This window comes from Pleurodeles waltl, chromosome 4_1 (assembly GCF_031143425.1).
Source record: "Pleurodeles waltl isolate 20211129_DDA chromosome 4_1, aPleWal1.hap1.20221129, whole genome shotgun sequence".
Lineage (NCBI taxonomy): Eukaryota > Metazoa > Chordata > Amphibia > Caudata > Salamandridae > Pleurodeles > Pleurodeles waltl.
The window spans coordinates 5,035,007-5,056,653 of record NC_090442.1 but is presented as its reverse complement, the minus strand read 5'-3'; the positions used below and the strand labels follow the sequence as shown (position 1 = coordinate 5,056,653).

Sequence of the window (21,647 nt, the reverse complement as noted above, 5' to 3'; positions counted from 1 at the left end):
CACTCACATGCCTGTGCCTAGATACATCTGTGGGAGAGAGACACTCACTCACATGCCTGTGCCCAGATACATCTGTGGGAGAGAGACACTCACTCACATGCCTGTGACCAGATACATCTGTGGGAGAAGGGACACTCACTCACATGCCTGTGCCTAGATACATCTGTGGGAGAGATACACTCACTCACATGCCTGTGCCCAGATACATCTGTGGGAGAGAGACACTCACTCACATGCCTGTGCCCAGATACATCTGTGGGAGAGATACACTCACTCACATGTGTGTGCCCAGATACATCTGTGGGAGAGAGACACTCACTCACATGCCTGTGCCCAGATATATCTGTGGGAGAGAGACACTCACTCACATGCCTGTGCCTAGATACATCTTTGGGAGACACTCACTCACATGCCTGTGCCCAGATACATCTTTGGGAGAGAGACCCTCACTCACATGTCTGTGCCCAGATACATCTGTGGGAGAAGGGACACTCACTCACATGCCTGTGCCCAGATACATCTATGGGAGAGAGACACTCACTCACATGCCTGTGTCCAGATACATCTGTGGGAGAGAGACACTCACTCACATGTCTGTGCCCAGATACATATGTGGGACAGGGACACTCACTCACATGCCTGTGCCCAGATACATCTGTGGGAGAGAGACACTCACTCACATGTCTGTGCCCAGATACATCTGTGGGAGAGAGACACTCACTCACATGCCTGTGCCCAGATATATCTGTGGGAGAGAGACACTCACTCACATGCCTGTGCCCAGATACATCTGTGTGAGAGAGACACTCACTCACATGCCTGTGCCCAGATACATCTTTGGGACAGGGACACTCACTCACATGCCTGTGCCCAGATACATCTGTGGGAGAGAGACACTCACTCACATGCCTGTGCCTAGATACATCTGTGGGAGCAGGGACACTCACTCACATGCCTGTGCCCAGATACATATGTGGGACAGGGACACTCACTCACATGCCTGTGCCCAGATACATCTGTGGGAGAGAGACACTCACTCACATGTCTGTGCCCAGATACATCTGTGGGAGAAGGGACACTCACTCACATGCCTGTGCCTAGATACATCTGTGGGAGCAGGGACACTCACTCACATGCCTGTGCCCAGATACATCTGTAGGAGAAGTGACCCTCACTCACATGCCTGTGCCCAGATACATCTATGGGTGAAGGGACACTCACTCACATGCCTGTGCCCAGATACATCTGTGGGAGAGAGACACTCACTCACATGCCTGTGCCTAGATACATCTGTGGGACAGAGACACTCACTCACATGCCTGTGCCTAGATACATCCGTGGGAGAAGGGACACTCACTCACATACCTGTGCCTAGATACATCTATGGGTGAAGGGACACTCACTCACATGCCTGTGCCCAGATACATCTGTGGGAGAGAGACACTCACTCACATGCCTGTGCCTAGATACATCTTTGGGAGAGAGACACTCACTCACATGCCTGTGCCTAGATACATCCGAGGGAGAAGGGACACTCACTCACATGCCTGTGCCCAGATACATCTGTGGGAGAAGGGACACTCACTCACATGCCTGTGCCCAGATACATCTGTGGGAGAGAGTCACTCACTCACATGCCTGTGCCCAGATACATCTGTGGGAGAGAGACACTCACTCACATGCCTGTGCCCAGATACATCTGTGGGAGAGAGACACTCACTCACATGTCTGTGCCTAGATACATATGTGGGACAGGGACACTCACTCACATGCCTGTGCCTAGATACATCTGTGGGAGAGAGACACTCACTCACATGCCTGTGCCCAGATACATCTGTAGGAGAAGTGACCCTCACTCACATGCCTGTGCCCAGATACATCTGTGGGACAGGGACACTCACTCACATGCCTGTGCCCAGATACATCTGTGGGAGAGAGACACTCACTCACATGCCTGTGCCCAGATACATCTGTGGGAGAGAGACCCTCACTCACATGCCTGTGCCCAGATACATCTGTAGGAGAAGTGACCCTCACTCACATGCCTGTGCCCAGATACATCTATGGGTGAAGGGACACTCACTCACATGCCTGTGCCCAGATACATCTGTGGGAGAGAGACACTCACTCACATGCCTGTGCCTAGATACATCTGTGGGACAGAGACACTCACTCACATGCCTGTGTCTAGATACATCTGTAGGAGAAGTGACCCTCACTCACATGCCTGTGCCCAGATACATCTATGGGTGAAGGGACACTCACTCACATGCCTGTGCCCAGATACATCCGTGGGAGAAGGGACACTCACTCACATGCCTGTGCCTAGATACATCTTTGGGAGAGAGACACTCACTCACATGTCGGTGTGAGGCACCCGCCCAGATCTGTTCCTCACTTCTAAGCGTATCAGCGTAGTGTACTCACCTGTCGGGCCGGACTTGCGGTCTCTTCTCGAGGAGCGAACCAGGCCAGTGGGGTCAGACTCTCCCTCTCGTTTAATCTTCACAGGAGGAGCGGGTGTAACGTCTGCAGGGTCTTGAACAGAAGCCAAAGCAAGAGATAGTAAACCTGGTGAAAACAAGTGAAAAATGCTCAATTCCTTGAAACATCCATCTAGAAATAGCTGAAATAAAGTAATCTTGTTTGCAGAAGCAATTACTGAAACAAACTAATCTTGTGTCCTCGTAGCAAACAGAACAATGTAGGAGTCTGGCCTGGCTTGTAGTGGGTAGCAGAGGTACCTACACCTTGTGCCAGGTCCAGGTATCCCTTATTAGTAGATTAGAGGTGTTTCTAGCAGCTTAGGCTGATAGAGGTAGCTATAGCAGAGCAGCTTAGGCTAGGAGACATGCAAAGCTCATGCAATACCACTATAGTTACACAGTACTTTTACACAATAAAAAAACAATACTCACTGTTACCAAAAATAAAGGTATTTATTTGGGTGACACAGTACCAAAAATATCTTAGAGGCAATAGTCGTTTTGGAGGTAAATATTATACACAATATATACACTAGACACCAAAATTAGAAAAGTAAATAGTCATAGAACAATTAAAATAATGGGAAATGCTATAGAATGCAATGGGAGAAAATAGGTCTAGGGGCAACACAAACCATATACTAAAAAAGTGGAATGTGAATCACAAATTCCCCCCAAACAAGTGTAGTGTGTGCAGAATCGCTGGGAGAGTAAGAATACAGTAACAGTAAGTAAATTACCCCACCGCAGAGACCAGAAAAGCAGGAGTAAAGTACAGCAAGTTTCCTCAGGACACACTACAAGTCGTGATGAAAATTATGCAAGAACCAAGCAAGACTGCAAGCAATTCCCGGACCTGAAGACCTGTGGAGGGAGGAGACCAAGTCCAGAAGTCGAATAAGGGTCCAGGAAGAACAGGAGTCCCTGCCCACCTGGAACAAGGTGCAAAAGTGGATTCTCAGGTTAGAAGAAAAGTACAGAAATGCACCAAAGAAGATATCTGCGGGTTCCCGCTTGATGCAAGAGATGTCCCACGTCGCGATGTTGGATGCAGGCTGTTTGCGTCACTGGATTCCGCCAACAGGCCTTGGTTCAAGCAAGTATGAGGTTTGCTTCAAAGAGGAGCTGCCTGGACCCAGGAGGGGCCTGGGGTCTCACTGGGACTGAGGAGACAGAGGGGGCTCTCAGCACTTCCGAGAGCCCTCAGGAGACCAGACAGCGCCCACGGGAGTCCCAGAACACGGGGACAAAGAAGATGCAAAGTGCGGTTGTCGCAGCACTACACTAGAGGGTCCCACACCGCCGGAGAACAACTCAGGGAGCTGTGCTTTGCAGGATGGAGTGCTGGGGACCTGGGCTACGCTGTGCAAGAAGAACATTTGGAAGAAGTGCACAGGGGCCCAAGGAGCTGCAGAGGACGTCGTGCACAGGGGTACCATCGCAGCACGGGGAGGCAAGCTCTTACAGTCTGGGTCACTCCAGGGAGCCCACTCATCGTCAGGAGAGGAGTCCCCGAGTACGGGTTGTGGTGAAGCAGGGTGTCCTCAGAGCATGCATACCTTGGAAACTGTTGCAAATGCTGGCTGGAGCTGAAGCTGCAGGTCACAGTAGCCTTTCTGGATACTTTGTTGCAGATACAGCGGTTCCTGGAGCAGTCTGAGTTTGATCCGATGGTCAGGAGCTGAAGCAGAGGATGCAGAGGAGTCCTGGTGGAGACTTGCAAACCGAATCTGAGGACACACCCAGAGGAGAGACCCTATATAGCCCTGAGAGGGGGATTTGCTACCTCCCCAGATATGCACCTATCAGGAGGGGTCTCTAATGTCACCTGCTGGCACTGGCCACTCAGAGGTCTCAGTTTCGTGCCAGAGCAGAGACTGGGGGGTCCCTGAACCAGTGTAGACTGGATTATGCAAGGCACCATCTGTACCCTTCAAGACATTTCCAGAGGCTCTGGGAGGCTACCCCTCCTATGCTTGTAACACCTTTTTCCAATGGGAGAGGGTGTAACGCCCCTCTCTTAAAGGAAATGCATATTTTTGCCTTCCTGCGATTGAGCTTCTCAGTCCCCAGGAGGGCAGAAACCTGTCTGTGAGGTGGCAGCAGTTGGGGCTGCAGTGGAAACCGCAGAGGGCTGGGTTGGCAGAACTGGGGGCCCATTGTGGAGCCCCAGGGGCTATGGGATTGCCCCCAATACCAGATTTGGATTGGGGGGGTCAATTCCATGATCCTAGACACCTCACATGGCCATATTCGAAGTTACCATTGTGAAGCTGCATATATGTATTGACCTATATGTAGTGCACGCTTATAATGGTATCCCTGTACTCACGAAGTCCAGGAAATTGGCCCTGAACTATGTGGGGGCACCTTTGCTAGTGCAAGGTTGCCGTCACACACAGTAACTTTGCACCTAGTCTTCAGTAAATGAAGGTTAGACATATAGGTGCCTTATAAGTTACTTAATACAGTGAAAATAGCTGTGAAATAGTGTGTGCATTATTTCACTCAGGCTGCAGTGGCAGGCCTATGAAGGGTTTGTCTGAGCTCCTTATGGGTGGCAAAAGAAATGCTGCAGCCCATAAGGATCTCCTGGAACCCCAATACCCTGGGTACCTCAGTACCATATACTAGGGACTTATAAGGGGGTCCAGTGTGCCAATCAGAATTGGAATATGGAGTCACTAGACTATAGTGCCAAATTTGGTAAGTAGAGAGAGCGTAACCACTGAGGTTCTGGTTAGCAGAGCCTCAGTGAGACAGTTAGGCATCACACAGGGAACACATACATTAGGCCACAAACTTATGAGCACTGGGGTCCTGACTAGCAGGGTCCCAGTGACACATAACAAACATACTGAAAACATAGGGTTTTCACTATGAGCACTGGGCCCTGGCAAGCAGGATCCCAGTGAGACAGTGAAAACACCCTGACATACACTCACAAACAGGCCAAAAGTGGGGGTAACAAGGCTAGAAAGAGGCTACTTTCTCACAAACACTAATGGCAGGAATGAACAGAATAAAAGCTGAATCCAGCATCATAAGGACAGTGTATTGTTTATCATTTTCACTAAACCAAATATTTTACATTACCCTTCTGGAATGAGGTGTCAACTCAAAGGGGCATTTATTGGGTCTTCAGTTCCCGCCTAACGACCTTAGCAGCTCCAAGCAATTTTGATCATAAATCTTTATGACTGAATTTACCGGTGTTACAGCTTTGTGGTGTAATCAATCATGTTGCCTCAAGTATTAACAGTAACGTTACCAGGGTTACAGTGTTAACAAAGGACACTGCAGCAGTCCAAAGACTGAGTGAACTAAGACATAGTCCAGGAGCGCCCTCTACCGCCATCATACAGTGTGACATATGGTCACTGAAAGCCCCACAGACGGCATCCTTCATCCCACAAGAGGTTCATGCAGACATCCTCGCTTCACGCCTAGACCAGAAGAGCCCTCCAGACCCCATCATACAGTAAGAAAGCCCCATAGACTGCATCCTTTATCCCACGGGAGGAATGTACACATCATTGCCTCACTACCTTTACTGTATGGTGTGGCGGAAAATACAGAAGACTAAGGGCAGGTGTAGGAAAGTAGCCTCTCTTTGGCATGGCTACCCGCACTTTTTGCCTGATGTCAGAATGTTTTGACTTTGTTCACTGGGATGCTGCTAACCAGGACCCCAGTGACTGTGCTCCCTCCCCCTAAATTTAGTTGCTTGGGACTACACACACCCCACATTGGGCATACTGGTGCCCCCATATAAGTCCTTAGTATATATGGTTCCCCATGGGCTGCAGCATGTACTATGCCACCCATGGTGAGCCCATGTAAAATGTGTCTGCAGGCCTGCCATTGCAGCCTGCATGAAAAGGTGTATGCACCCTTTCACCACAAGTCACTGCACCAGGTCACTGTAAGTCACCCCTATGGTAGGCCCTTCTAGCCCAGAGGGCAGGGTGCAGGTACCTGTGTATGAGGGCACCCCTGAATGAGCAGAGGTGCCCCTACGAACTAGTGCTCTATTCCATTGGACTTCATTAGTGCTTGGAAGCCATTTCACCTGTGTACTGGACATAGGTCACTACCTCTGTCCAACTACATAATGGTAACTCTGAACCTCGGCATGTTTGGTGTCAAACATGTCAGAATCATACCCCAATACTGTTGCCAGTATTGGAAATATGATTCCATGCACTCTGGGGGCCCCTTATGGGACCCCCAGCATTGCTCCTACCAGTCTTCTGGTATTTTCTTGGCAGCCCAGCTGCTGTCACCCCTCAGAGAGGTGTCTGCCCTCCTGCTGCTTGACCAGCTCAAGCCCAGGAAGACAGAACAAAGGATTTCCTTTGGGAGTGGGAGGCAACACCCTCTCCCTTTGGAAATAGGTGTTAAATGGCTTGGGAGGGGTCGCCTCCCCAAGCCACTGGTATGCTTTGAAGGGCATATTTGGTGCCCTCCGTGCATAAACCAGTTTGCACCAGTCCAGGGACCCCCGGTCCCTGCTCTGGTGTGAAACTTGACAATGGAAAGGGGAGCGACCACTCCCCTGTCCATCACCACCACAGGGGTATCCTGTGGACCACGCCTTTCTCTTAAACAAACATTTTTTCTCATTAACAAAGGGGAAGGGAGTCCAGATTGGACCCCTTCCCATTTGTGAATGTCTTACCACTACATGTTTGTTGTCAGCAAATTATTAGTGTTTTGTAACTGAAATTTCGGTTGGGAAAGTATTAATACATACCATCCCAATTATTTAGAAGGGACCCCTAAACATGCCCCATCAAAATACTGAATAAGATTTGGGGGGCAAACACATAATGCAATTTGGTAACAAGTTACCGAATTGAAATTTGGTGTTTGTACATTTGAATAAGCACATTTTACAGGACATAGCAACAGCAAATACTTATAGGTCGCTTGATCAAATCCATGGCTAGGTTGAGGACTGATTCTACTGTATCTGGAAGCCTCTAGGCTGAGGTGGGGGCAGCTCTTATGTCCGGAGGCCCCCAGGCTGGGGGGGGCAGCTCCTGGGTCCGGAGGCCTCTAGGCTCCTGGGCTGGGGTGGAGGCAGGTCCTGGGTCCGGAGGCCTCCAGGCTCCTGGGCTGGGGTGGAGGCAGGTCCTGGGTCCGGAGGCCTCCAGGCTCCTGGGCTGGGGTAGTGGCAGCTCCTGGGTCCGGAGGCCTCCAGGCTCCTGGGCTGGGGTAGTGGCAGCTCCTGGGTCCGGAGGCCTCCAGGCTCCTGGGCTGGGGTGGAGGCAGGTCCTGGGTCCGGAGGCCTCTAGGCTCCTGGGCTGGGGTGTAGGCAGCTCCTGGGTCTTTATTTTTGTTTGCGTCATTTATTTTTAGCAAAACAATTTTACCATTGCTTGTTTCTTTCTTCCCATTATCTTTCAGATTATTTCTATAAAGGGTAGGTCTGCTTTACTTGGTGAAGTTTGGGCACTTTCAGCCACTGATGTGCGGCGTCTCACTTGGCCTGGTGCTGTCTCCCTCACTCCTTGTAGGAAAGTACCCTCTTTCTTGGCATGATCACCCCCATTTTCTGGCTGTTGTCAGTATGTTTGACCCTGTCCAGCAGTTTTGCTCTCTCATCTAAATTGCACCCACAAACTCCAGATCCATTTTCCTGAACCTTTTGAGTTCAGGGACGCCATTTTACATGTGTACTGGACATAGGTCACTATCTATGTCCAGCTACATAATGTTACTCCGAACCTGGGCATGTTTGGTATCAAAGATGTCGGAATCATACCCCAATACTGCTGCAAATATTGGAAGTATGGTTCCATGCACTCTGGGGACCCCTAGCGTTGCTACCACCAGTCTTACAGGGTTTTCCGGGCAGCCCAGCTGCTGCCACTCCTCAGACAAGTTTCTGCTCTCCTGCTGCTTGATCTGATCAAGCCCAGGAAGGAAGATCAAAGGATTTCCTTTGAGAGAGGGAGGCAACACCCTCTCCCTTTGGAAATAGGTGTGAATGGTTTAGGAGGGGTAGCCTCCCCAAGCCACTGGTTTGCTTTGAAGGGCACATTTGGTGCCCTCCGTGGACAAACCAGTCCACACCAGTTCAGGGACCCCCAGCCCCTGCTCTGGTGCGAAACTGGACAATGGAAAGGGGAGTGACCACTTCCCTGTCCATCACCTCCCCAGGGGTGGTGCTCAGAGCTCCTCCAGAGGGTCATTGGGTTCTGCCATCTTGTTTCCAAGGATGGCAGGGAACTCTGGGAGCACCTAAGTGGCCAGGCAGGTGATGTCAGACCCCCTCCTGATAGGTGCTTACCTGGTTAGGTGACTAATCCCCCTTTCAGGGATATTTAGAGTGTAGGAAAGTGCCACTGTTGGCATGGTTACCCTCCGACTTTTTGCCTAGTGTTGATGCCAACTTTGATTGGAATCTGCTTGGATCCTGCTAACCAGGTCCCAGCATCAGTGTTCTTTCCAGAAATCTGTACCTTTGTTTCCACAGTAGCACACCCTTGGCACACAGTTAAGTCCCTTGTAAAAGGTACCCACAGTACCAAGGGCCTTGTGGCCAGGGAAGGTGCTTGAGGGTTACAGCATGTATTATGCCACCCTAGGAGACCCCTCACCAAGCACATGCACACTGCCTTTGCAGTTTGTGTGTGCTAGTGGGGAGAAAAAGGCAAAGACCACATGGCACCGCTCTCAGGGTGCCATGCCCACAAACCACTGCCTGTGGCATAGGTGAGTCACCCCTCTAGCAGGCCTTACAGCCCTAAGGAAGGGTGCACTATACCACAGGTGAGGGCATATGTGCATGAGCACTATGCCCCTACAGTGTCTAAGTCCATTCTTAGACACTGTAAGTGCAGTATAGCCATTTTGAGTAAATGGTCTGGGAGTTTGTCATTACGAACTCCATAGCTCCATAATGGCTCCCCAGGAACGGTTTCTGAAAATTGCAGTGTTAAAACAGATTATTGCCATTATTTCAAAAACTGTGTAACTTATCGATTTCAAACAAAGTACTATTGATACATGTGTGATATACAAATCTATTGAAGTACTTTCTTGCAACTTGAATCTTGTGGTTCTAAAAATAAATTAAGAAAACTTAATGTTTGCTATATAAAAGCCATTGGTCTGGAGTTAAGTCATTGAGTGTGTGCTTCTTCTATTGTCTGTGTGTGTACAACAAATGCTTAACACTAACCTCTGATAAGTGTAATTGCTCGACCACACTACCACAAAAGAGAGCATTAGTATTATCTATTATTACCTCTGGGGAACCCGTGGACTCTGTGCACACTATATCTCATTTTGATATAGTATATACAGAGCCAGTTTCCTACATAGGGTCTCTCCCTTGGGTGGGTCCTCGGATTCGGCTTGCAAGATTCCAGCAGGACTCCTCTGCAAACTCTGCTTCAACTTCTGGCCACTGGAACCGCGACTGGACCCTCCAGGAACCAAAAAACATTGCTACAATGAAGAAGACTCTTCTGCAACTTTGTTTCCACGTCTCGTGCCAGCTTTGCAAAATTCCCCTGGCCGTGCATCCTCAGAAGACTACAACCCTTCAGCCTGCACAAGAAGAAGAAGGAATCTCCCTTGGAGTGAAGAAGTCACTTACCTGCAACGGCAGGAACCTACAGCAAGCGACAACCGGCTGTGTGAATCTCCTCTCATCTTGAGCTGCCTGGATCTTGCATCACGGGTATTGGTCCGGAGTAGTCCTCTTGGTCCTGTCTGGCAGATGTCCAACTTTGGTGGAGGTAAGCCTTTGCCTTTTCACTCAGAACAGAACCCCCCTGCACCGTGTCTCTTGCAGCTGCCAAGGCTTGTCTGCATATCCTCCAAGGGATCTTCAGGTGATGTGTAGCTTTAGCCCCTAGCACTCTAGCCACCAAGCACAGCCTCCTGCATGGTTCTCCTGCGGTGTGCGCTCCTCTTTTGTAGTGCTGCAGGGGCTTCTTCTGCGACTCCTGTGTCTCCGTCCTGTGGGTGCTGCCTCTGCTCCTGTGGACTCTCTGTGATGCTGAGGGTCCCCTGTGACTCCTGCTCCTGGGTTGAGTCCTCCTGGCCTTGCTGATCCCTGGCAGCACCTCTTTTCCACTAACCACGAGTTTGGCTTGTGCGTGGAATTCCTACACCGACATCTGTCTGAACTCTTCCTTCCAGCGTAGAACATCATCTGCATCCATCAGGGAGTCTTTTCCGGCTCCAGGGCTGCAGTGCTGGCCTGTTCTTCATCACTGACAACCAACTCCTGCATCCACAGCTGGGTGGGTAGTAGCTCCTACTCCTCCTGGACTCCACTGTGACTCTTGGGCTTGGTCCCCTCTCTCCACAGGTCTTCTCACTTCAGGAATCCAATGCTGGTTTTCTTGTAGCCTTGTCTGGGTGTCTTCTTTTTCTTCTTTTCCTCCTTTTGGGTGGTTTGGGGAAAATCAAGTTTTTTTCTCCTGCAGTCCTGGTCGCTGGGGGGTACTGTGTTACTTACCTCTGTGGTTTTCTAGTCCTCCCAGCTCCCCTCTACACATGTTACTTACCTAGGTGGGGGTAGCTTATTCGCATTCAATTTTCTTAGTATATGTTTGTGCTCCCCCTAGGGTCACTATTGGTTATTGCTATTTGCACTGTATTCTAACCTTTTTCTAGGCTTGTTTCTGACTACTAGTGTATATATGTAATGTATTACTTACCTCCTAAGAGTAGGCTATCTTTTCTAGTATTTTGTGGTGATTTGTTCCAAAAATAAAGTACTTTTATTTTTGTACAACTGATTGTTTTCTTTCATGTGTGATAGCGCTGTGTGACTGCAATGGTATTGCAAGATCTTTGCATGTCTCCTAGTTCAGCCTTGGCTACTCAGCTACAGCTACCTCTAGAGAGCCTGGCTTCTAGGCACTGCCTACATTTCACTAATAAGGGATAACTGGACCTGGTTTAAGGTGTACGTACCTTAGGTACCCACCACACACCACGCCAACTTCCTACACTCCTGGATTGGCATTTCACTGCTCACCCATCTGACTTGCTCAAAAGCGCTGGGGAGCCTTCACTGGATGGGTGGGCCGCTTGGACTTGGGCCGTGGCTGTCAGGTGCAGAGGTGGTTCTGCAGTTCCTCAGGCAGACTTCTTTCTTCTTTGGAGATGTTTGGTTTGGACAGGTCCGCTGTTGTAGGAAAGTACCATCTTGCCTGGCATGTTACCCCCATTTTTCACTGTATATATGTTGGTTTAGTTGTATGTGTCACTGGGACCCTGGTAACCCAGGGCCCCAGTGCTCATAAGTGTGCCTGAATGTGTTACCTGTGTAGTGACTAACTGTCTCACTGAGGCTCTGCTAATCAGAACCTCAGTGGTTATGCTCTCTCATTTCTTTCCAAATTGTCACTGACAGGCTAGTGACCATTTTTACCAATTTACATTGGCTTACTGGAACACCCTTATAATTCCCTAGTATATGGTACTGAGGTACCCAGGGTATTGGGGTTCCAGGAGATCCCTATGGGCTGCAGCATTTCTTTTGCCACCCATAGGGAGCTCTGACAATTCTTACACAGGCCTGCCACTGCAGCCTGAGTGAAATAACGTCCACGTTATTTCACAGCCATTTTTCACTGCACTTAAGTAACTTATAAGTCACCTATATGTCTAACCTTTACCTGGTAAAGGTTAGGTGCAAAGTTACTTAGTGTGAGGGCACCCTGGCACTAGCCAAGGTGCCCCCACATTGTTCAGAGCCAATTCCCTGAACTTTGTGAGTGCGGGGACACCATTACACGCGTGCACTACATATAGGTCACTACCTATGTGTAGCTTCACAATGGTAACTCCGAATATGGCCATGTAACATGTCTATGATCATGGAATTGCCCCCTCTATGCCATCCTGGCATAGTTGGCACAATCCCATGATCCCAGTGGTCTGTAGCACAGACCCTGGTACTGCCAAACTGCCCTTCCTGGGGTTTCACTGCAGCTGCTGCTGCTGCCAACCCCTCAGACAGGCAGCTGCCCTCCTGGGGTCCAGCCAGGCCTGGCCCAGGATGGCAGAACAAAGAACTTCCTCTGAGAAAGGGTGTGACACCCTCTCCCTTTGGAAAATGGTGTGAAGGCAGGGGAGGAGTAGCCTCCCCCAGCCTCTGGAAATGCTTTGTTGGGCACAGAGGTGCCCAATTCTGCATAAGCCAGTCTACACCGGTTCAGGGACCCCTTAGCCCCTGCTCTGGCACGAAACTGGACAAAGGAAAGGGGAGTGACCACTCCCCTGACCTGCACCTCCCCTGGGAGGTGTCCAGAGCTCCTCCAGTGTGCTCCAGACCTCTGCCATCTTGGAAACAGAGGTGCTGCTGGCACACTGGACTGCTCTGAGTGGCCAGTGCCACCAGGTGACGTCAGAGACTCCTGCTGATAGGCTCCTTCAGGTGTTAGTAGCCTATCCTCTCTCCTAGGTAGCCAAACCCTCTTTTCTGGCTATTTAGGGTCTCTGTCTCTGGGGAAACTTCAGATAACGAATGCAAGAGCTCATCCGAGTTCCTCTGCATCTCCCTCTTCACCTTCTGATAAGGAATCGACTGCTGACCGCGCTGGAAGCCTGCAAACCTGCAACATAGTAGCAAAGACGACTACTGCAACTCTGTAACGCTGATCCTGCCGCCTTCTCGACTGTTTTCCTGCTTGTGCATGCTGTGGGGGTAGCCTGCCTCCTCTCTGCACCAGAAGCTCCGAAGAAATCTCCCGTGGGTCGACGGAATCTTCCCCCTGCAACCGCAGGCACCAAAAAGCTGCATTACCGGTCCCTTGGGTCTCCTCTCAGCATGACGAGTGAGGTCCCTCGAATCCAGCGACTCTGTCCAAGTGACCCACACAGTCCAGTGACTCTTCAGCCCAAGTTTGGTGGAGGTAAGTCCTTGCCTCACCTCGCTGGGCTGCATTGCTGGGAACCGCGACTTTGCAGCTACTCCGGCCCCTGTGCACTTCCGGCGGAAATCCTTTGTGCACAGCCAAGCCTGGGTCCATGGCACTCTAACCTGCATTGCACGACTTTCTAAGTTGGTCTCCGGCGACATGGGACTCCTTTGTGCAACTTCGGCGAGCACCGTTTCACGCATCCTCGTAGTGCATGTTTCTGGCACTTCTCCGGGTGCTACCTGCTTCAGTGAGGGCTCTTTGTCTTGATCGACGCCCCCTCTCTCTTCAGGTCCAATTTGCGACCTCCTGGTCCCTCCTGGGCCCCAGCAGCGTCCAAAAACGCCAAACGCACGATTTGCGACTAGCAAGGCTTGTTGGCGTCCTTCCGGCGGGAAAACACTTCTGCACGACTCTCCAAGGCGAGAGGGATCCGTCCACCAAAGGGGAAGTCTCTAGCCCTTTTCGTTCCTGCAGAAACCTCAGCTTCTTCTGTCCAGTCGAAGCTTCTTTGCACCCGCAGCTGGCATTTCCTGGGCATCTGCCCATCTCCGACTTGCTTGTGACTTTTGGACTTGGTCCCCTTGTTCCACAGGTACCCTAGATTGGAAATCCACAGTTGTTGCATTGCTGGTTTGTGTCTTTCCTGCATTATTCCTCTAACACGACTACTTTGTCCTTAGGGGAACTTTAGTGCACTTTGCACTCACTTTTCAGGGTCTTGGGGAGGGTTATTTTCCTAACTCTCACTATTTTCTAATAGTCCCAGCGACCCTCTACAAGGTCACATAGGTTTGGGGTCCATTCGTGGTTCGCATTCCACTTTTGGAGTATATGGTTTGTGTTGCCCCTATCCCTATGTTTCCCCATTGCATCCTATTGTAACTATACATTGTTTGCACTGTTTTCTAAGACTATACTGCATATTTTTGCTATTGTGTGTATATATCTTGTGTATATTTCCTATCCTCTCACTGAGGGTACACTCTAAGATACTTTGGCATATTGTCATAAAAATAAAGTACCTTTATTTTTAGTATAACTGTGTATTGTGTTTTCTTATGATATTGTGCATATGACACTAAGTGGTACTGTAGTAGCTTCACACGTCTCCTAGTTCAGCCTAAGCTGCTCTGCTAAGCTACCATTATCTATCAGCCTAAGCTGCTAGACACCCTATACACTAATAAGGGATAACTGGGCCTGGTGCAAGGTGCAAGTACCCCTTGGTTCTCACTACAAGCCAGTCCAGCCTCCTACATTGGTTGTGCAGTGGTGGGATAAGTGCTTGAGACTACTTACCACTCTTGTCAATGTACTTTTCATAAGAGAAAAATATACAAAACAAGGTCAGTGTATATACACATAGCCAAATAGTTTTGCATTTCCTCTTTTCACTCTTTTCTAAAGTGCTGAAAAGTACTTCTAAACTTTCAAAAAGTTCTTAAAAGTTTAAAAAGTTTTTTTCTGTCTTTCCAAAAAGTTCTGAAAACTTTTTTCTCTTTTTCTATCACTTTAATTCTATCTAAAAAATGTCTGGCACAGGCCAAAGTGTTGATCTGTCCAAACTTGCATATGACAACCTTAGCTGGAAAAGAGCAAGGAGTCTCTGTATAGAGAGAGGTTTGAGTGTAGGGAAGAATCCTTCCTTGGAACTGTTACTTAACATGCTTAGAGAACAGGATAAGGCCATAGGTGCCCCATCTGTTGAAAAAGTACCTAATAGTTCCCAATCTGATTCAGGGACTCCCCCAGGAAAAGATTCAGGAAAGAAACTTCCTAGCCTGCCCATTACTAGACAATCTAGCATAGATGGTAATGATGATGAGCCACACCAAATAAATAGTGTTGTCTCACATCATAGCAAAAGCATTTATTCTCACCATACTGGTAGTAATGTTTCTGTAAACCAAGCTGTTAGGGTGCCTTCTGTAAGGGACAGGTCTCCTTCTGTTCATTCCCATCATAGCTCTGTTTCTAGAAATGTCCCTCCCACCAACCCTGATGACAGAATGTTAGAGAGGGAACTCAATAAGTTGAGGGTGGAACAAACCAGACTGAAGCTTAAAAAGCAACAGCTGGATTTGGATAGACAGTCTTTTGAATTAGAGAAGGAAAGACAGAAGTTGGGTTTAGATACCCATGGTGGCAGCAGCAGTATTCCCCATAGTCATCCTGCAAAAGAGCATGATTCCAGGAATCTGCACAAGATAGTTCCCCCTTATAAGGAGGGGGATGACATTAACAAGTGGTTTGCTGCATTTGAGAGGGCCTGTGTTGTACAGGATGTCCCTCAAAGGCAGTGGGCTGCTATCCTATGGCTATCATTTAGTGGAAAAGGTAGGGATAGGCTCCTTACTGTGAAAGAAAATGATGCTAATAATTTCCAAGTTCTAAAGAATGCACTCCTGGATGGTTATGGCTTAACCACTGAACAGTACAGGATAAAGTTCAGAGAGACCAAAAAGGAGTCTTCACAAGACTGGGTTGATTTCATTGACCATTCAGTGAAGGCCTTGGAGGGGTGGTTACATGGCAGTAAAGTTACTGATTATGACAGCCTGTATAACTTGATCCTGAGAGAGCATATTCTTAATAATTGTGTGTCTGATTTGTTGCACCAGTACTTGGTGGACTCTGATCTGACCTCTCCCCAAGAATTGGGAAATAAGGCAGACAAATGGGTCAGAACAAGAGTGAACAGAAAAGTTCATACAGGGGGTGACAAAGATGGCAACAAAAAGAAGGATGGTAAGTCTTCTGACAAGGGTGGGGACAAATCTAAAAATGAGTCTTCATCAGGCCCACAAAAACACTCTGGTGGGGGTGGTGGGTCCAAATCCTCCTTTAATCAGAACAAGGAAAAGAAACCATGGTGCTATTTATGTAAAATAAAAGGCCATTGGACAACAGATCCCAGTTGTCCAAAGAAAGGCACCACAGCTCCTACCACTACAACCCCTACTGCTACACCTAGTGTCCCTACTAATAGCAGTGGTGGTGGGAGCAAACCTACTAATAGCCAATCCAAGGGAGTAGCTGGGCTCACTTTTGGTAATTTAGTTGGGGTTGGTCTGATTAGGGAGACCACAGAGGCTACTTTAGTCTCTGAAGGGGCTATTGATTTAGCCACTTTGGTTGCTTGCCCCCATAACTTGGAGAAGTACAAGCAACTAACCCTAATAAATGGTGTTGAGGTCCAGGCCTACAGGGACACAGGTGCCAGTGTCACAATGGTGATTGAGAAACTGGTGCACCCTGAACAACACATACTTGGACACCAGTACCAAGTAACCGATGCTCACAACATAACACAAAGCCACCCCATGGTTGTTGTAAATCTCAACTGGGGGGGGGGGTAACTGGTCCAAAGAAAGTTGTGGTAGCTTCAGATTTACCTGTAGACTGTCTATTAGGGAATGATTTGGAGACATCAGCTTGGTCAGATGTGGAGTTGGAGGCCCATGCAGCAATGCTGGGCATCCCAGGGCATATTTTTGCTTTGACAAGGGCTCAGGCCAAAAAGCAAAAAGGACAGGGAAGCTTGGATCCTGGAACAATGGACCAAGTGCTCCCTAAAGCTAGGGCTAGTAGAAGCAAACCACTTCCTACTATCCCTCCCTCTACAGTGGATTCTAATTCTGAGGAAGAAGAATTCCCTCCCTGTGCAGAACCTACACCAGAGGAGCTGGAAGCAGACACTGCTGAGCTTTTGGGTGAAGGGGGGCCTGCCAGAGAGGAGCTGAGTGTGGCACAGCAAACCTGTCCCACATTAGAGGGTCTCAGACAGCAAGCTGTCAAACAGGCTAATTGGGATGTCAGTGACTCTCACAGAGTTTACTGGGAGGACAACCTCTTGTACACTGAGCATAGGGATCCTAAACCTGGAGCTGCCAGGAGATTAGTGATTCCTCAGGAGTACAGAAAGTTCCTCCTAACACTGGCACATGACATTCCCTTAGCTGGGCACCTAGGACAAATGAAAACTTGGGACAGGCTTGTTCCCCTGTTTCATTGGCCTAGGATGTCTGAGGACACAAAGGAATTTTGTAAGTCCTGTGAAACCTGTCAAGCCAGTGGCAAGACAGGTGGCACCCCAAAGGCACCCCTTATCCCACTGCCTGTGGTTGGGGTTCCCTTTGAAAGGGTAGGGGTTGACATAGTTGGCCCCCTTGACCCTCCTACTGCTTCAGGCAATAGGTTTATCTTAGTGGTAGTGGACCATGCCACAAGATATCCTGAAGCAATTCCTTTAAGGACCACTACAGCACCTGCAGTGGCAAAGGCCCTCCTGGGAATATTTTCCAGGGTGGGCTTCCCAAAGGAAGTAGTATCAGACAGAGGAAGCAATTTCATGTCTGCATACTTAAAGGCCATGTGGAAGGAGTGTGGTGTAACGTACAAGTTCACAACACCCTATCATCCACAAACAAATGGACTGGTGGAGAGATTTAATAAAACTCTCAAAGGCATGATTATGGGTCTCCCTGAAAAACTCCGCAGGAGATGGGATATCCTTCTACCATGCCTCCTTTTTGCCTACAGGGAGGTACCCAAGAAAGGAGTGGGCTTCAGCCCCTTTGAACTTCTTTTTGGACACCCTGTTAGGGGTCCACTCACACTTGTAAAGGAGGGTTGGGAACAACCTTTAAAAGCTCCTAAGCAGGATATTGTGGATTATGTACTTGGCCTCAGATCAAGGATGGCTGAGTACATGAAAAAGGCCAGTAAAAACCTTCAGGCCAGCCAAGAGCTCCAGAAGCAATGGCATGATCAGAAGGCTGTTTTGGTTCAGTACCAACCAGGGAAGAAAGTGTGGGTCTTGGAGCCTGTGGCCCCAAGAGCACTCCAAGATAAATGGAGTGGACCCCACACAATTGTTGAAAAGAAGGGTGAAGTCACCTACTTGGTTGACTTAGGCACTGCCAGGAGTCCCCTTAGGGTGCTCCATGTCAACCGCCTGAAACCCTACTATGACAGGGCTGATCTCACCCTGCTCATGGCAACTGATGAGGGACAGGAAGAAGACAGTGATCCTCTACCTGATCTCTTCTCTTCCACAGAACAAGATGCTCTTGTGGAAGGTGTAGTTTTGGCAGATTGTCTTACTGCTGAGCAGAAAGACCATTGCATAAATCTCCTAGGACAATTTTCAGAACTCTTCTCTACTGTGCCAGGCACCACTTCTTGGTGTGAGCACACTATAGATACTGGAGACAGTTTACCTGTCAAAAGTAAGATCTATAGGCAGCCTGACCATGTCAGGGACTGCATAAAGCAAGAAGTTCAGAAAATGTTGGAACTAGGAGTGGTTGAGCACTCTGACAGTCCATGGGCTTCTCCTGTGGTACTGGTACCAAAACCCAATTCTAAAGATGGAAAGAAGGAAATGCGGTTTTGTGTAGACTATAGAGGTCTCAACTTGGTAACCAAAACTGATGCTCACCCTATACCCAGGGCAGATGAGCTTATAGATACACTGGCATCTGCCAAGTATCTAAGCACTTTTGATTTGACTGCAGGGTATTGGCAGATCAAATTATCAGAAGATGCTAAATCTAAGACTGCATTTTCTACCATTGGAGGACATTACCAGTTTACTGTAAAGCCTTTTGGTTTGAAAAATGCACCTGCCACTTTTCAGAGGTTGGTGAACACAGTCCTGCAAGGGCTGGAAGCTTTCAGTGCAGCATATTTGGACGATATAGCTGTCTTTAGCTCCAGCTGGGGTGATCAGCTGGTCCACCTATGGAAAGTTTTGGAGGCCCTGCAAAAGGCAGGCCTCACTATCAAGGCTTCAAAGTGCCAGATAGGGCAGGGTAAGGTGGTTTATCTGGGACACCTTGTTGGTGGGGAACAGATTGCACCACTTCAGGGGAAAATCCAAACTATTATTGATTGGGTTCCCCCTACCACACAGACTCAGGAGAGAGCCTTCCTAGGCCTCACTGGGTACTACAGGAGGTTCATTAAGAACTATGGCTCCATTGCAGCCCCTCTTAATGACCTCACATCCAAGAAAATGCCTAAAAAGGTATTATGGACAGCAAACTGTCAGAAAGCTTTTGAGGAGCTGAAGCAGGCCATGTGCTCTGCACCTGTCCTGAAAAGCCCTTGTTACTCTAAAGAATTATATGTCCAAACTGATGCATCTGAATTAGGAGTAGGGGCAGTCCTATCACAACTTAATTCTGAGGGCCAGGATCAACCTGTTGCTTTTATTAGTAGAAGGTTGACCCCTAGAGAAAAGCGTTGGTCTGCCATTGAGAGGGAGGCCTTTGCTGTGGTCTGGGCTCTGAAGAAGTTGAGGCCATACCTGTTTGGCACTCACTTCATTGTTCAGACAGACCACAAACCTCTACTTTGGCTAAAACAAATGAAAGGTGAAAATCCTAAATTGTTGAGGTGGTCCATATCCCTACAGGGAATGGACTATACAGTGGAACATAGACCTGGGAGTAGCCACTCCAATGCAGATGGACTCTCCAGATATTTCCACTTAGACAATGAAGACTCATCAGGTCATGGCTAGTCTTATTGTCCTTCGTTTGGGGGGGGGTTGTGTAGGAAAGTACCATCTTGCCTGGCATGTTACCCCCATTTTTCACTGTATATATGTTGGTTTAGTTGTATGTGTCACTGGGACCCTGGTAACCCAGGGCCCCAGTGCTCATAAGTGTGCCTGAATGTGTTACCTGTGTAGTGACTAACTGTCTCACTGAGGCTCTGCTAATCAGAACCTCAGTGGTTATGCTCTCTCATTTCTTTCCAAATTGTCACTGACAGGCTAGTGACCATTTTTACCAATTTACATTGGCTTACTGGAACACCCTTATAATTCCCTAGTATATGCTACTGAGGTACCCAGGGTATTGGGGTTCCAGGAGATCCCTATGGGCTGCAGCATTTCTTTTGCCACCCATAGGGAGCTCTGACAATTCTTACACAGGCCTGCCACTGCAGCCTGAGTGAAATAACGTTCACGTTATTTCACAGCCATTTTTCACTGCACTTAAGTAACTTATAAGTCACCTATATGTCTAACCTTTACCTGGTAAAGGTTAGGTGCAAAGTTACTTAGTGTGAGGGCACCCTGGCACTAGCCAAGGTGCCCCCACATTGTTCAGAGCCAATTCCCTGAACTTTGTGAGTGCGGGGACACCATTACACGCGTGCACTACATATAGGTCACTACCTATGTGTAGCTTCACAATGGTAACTCCGAATATGGCCATGTAACATGTCTATGATCATGGAATTGCCCCCTCTATGCCATCCTGGCATAGTTGGCACAATCCCATGATCCCAGTGGTCTGTAGCACAGACCCTGGTACTGCCAAACTGCCCTTCCTGGGGTTTCACTGCAGCTGCTGCTGCTGCCAACCCCTCAGACAGGCAGCTGCCCTCCTGGGGTCCAGCCAGGACTGGCCCAGGATGGCAGAACAAAGAACTTCCTCTGAGAGAGGGTGTGACACCCTCTCCCTTTGGAAAATGGTGTGAAGGCAGGGGAGGAGTAGCCTCCCCCAGCCTCTGGAAATGCTTTGTTGGGCACAGAGGTGCCCAATTCTGCATAAGCCAGTCTACACCGGTTCAGGGACCCCTTAGCCCCTGCTCTGGCGCGAAACTGGACAAAGGAAAGGGGAGTGACCACTCCCCTGACCTGCACCTCCCCTGGGAGGTGTCCAGAGCTCCTCCAGTGTGCTCCAGACCTCTGCCATCTTGGAAACAGAGGTGCTGCTGGCACACTGGACTGCTCTGAGTGGCCAGTGCCACCAGGTGACGTCAGAGACTCCTGCTGATAGGCTCCTTCAGGTGTTAGTAGCCTATCCTCTCTCCTAGGTAGCCAAACCCTCTTTTCTGGCTATTTAGGGTCTCTGTCTCTGGGGAAACTTCAGATAACGAATGCAAGAGCTCATCCGAGTTCCTCTGCATCTCCCTCTTCACCTTCTGATAAGGAATCGACTGCTGACCGCGCTGGAAGCCTGCAAACCTGCAACATAGTAGCAAAGACGACTACTGCAACTCTGTAACGCTGATCCTGCCGCCTTCTCGACTGTTTTCCTGCTTGTGCATGCTGTGGGGGTAGTCTGCCTCCTCTCTGCACCAGAAGCTCCGAAGAAATCTCCCGTGGGTCGACGGAATCTTCCCCCTGCAACCGCAGGCACCAAAAAGCTGCATTACCGGTCCCTTGGGTCTCCTCTCAGCACGACGAGCGAGGTCCCTCGAATCCAGCGACTCTGTCCAAGTCACCCCCACAGTCCAGTGA

The 21,647-nt window shown here is 49.0% G+C and overlaps 1 protein-coding gene across 2 annotated transcripts in view; it reads right to left on the bottom strand.

Annotated features, from left to right (window-relative positions):
* The window catches only part of LOC138287220 (zinc finger protein 2-like), a 282,495-nt gene that overhangs the window by 184,121 nt on the left and 76,727 nt on the right, over positions 1 to 21,647 (bottom strand). For both annotated transcript variants that reach the window (XM_069227577.1, XM_069227576.1), the window contains exon 5: positions 2,428 to 2,571. In XM_069227577.1, the coding sequence (XP_069083678.1) occupies positions 2,428 to 2,571 (144 nt within the window). The remainder of the gene's footprint in view (positions 1 to 2,427; positions 2,572 to 21,647) is intronic.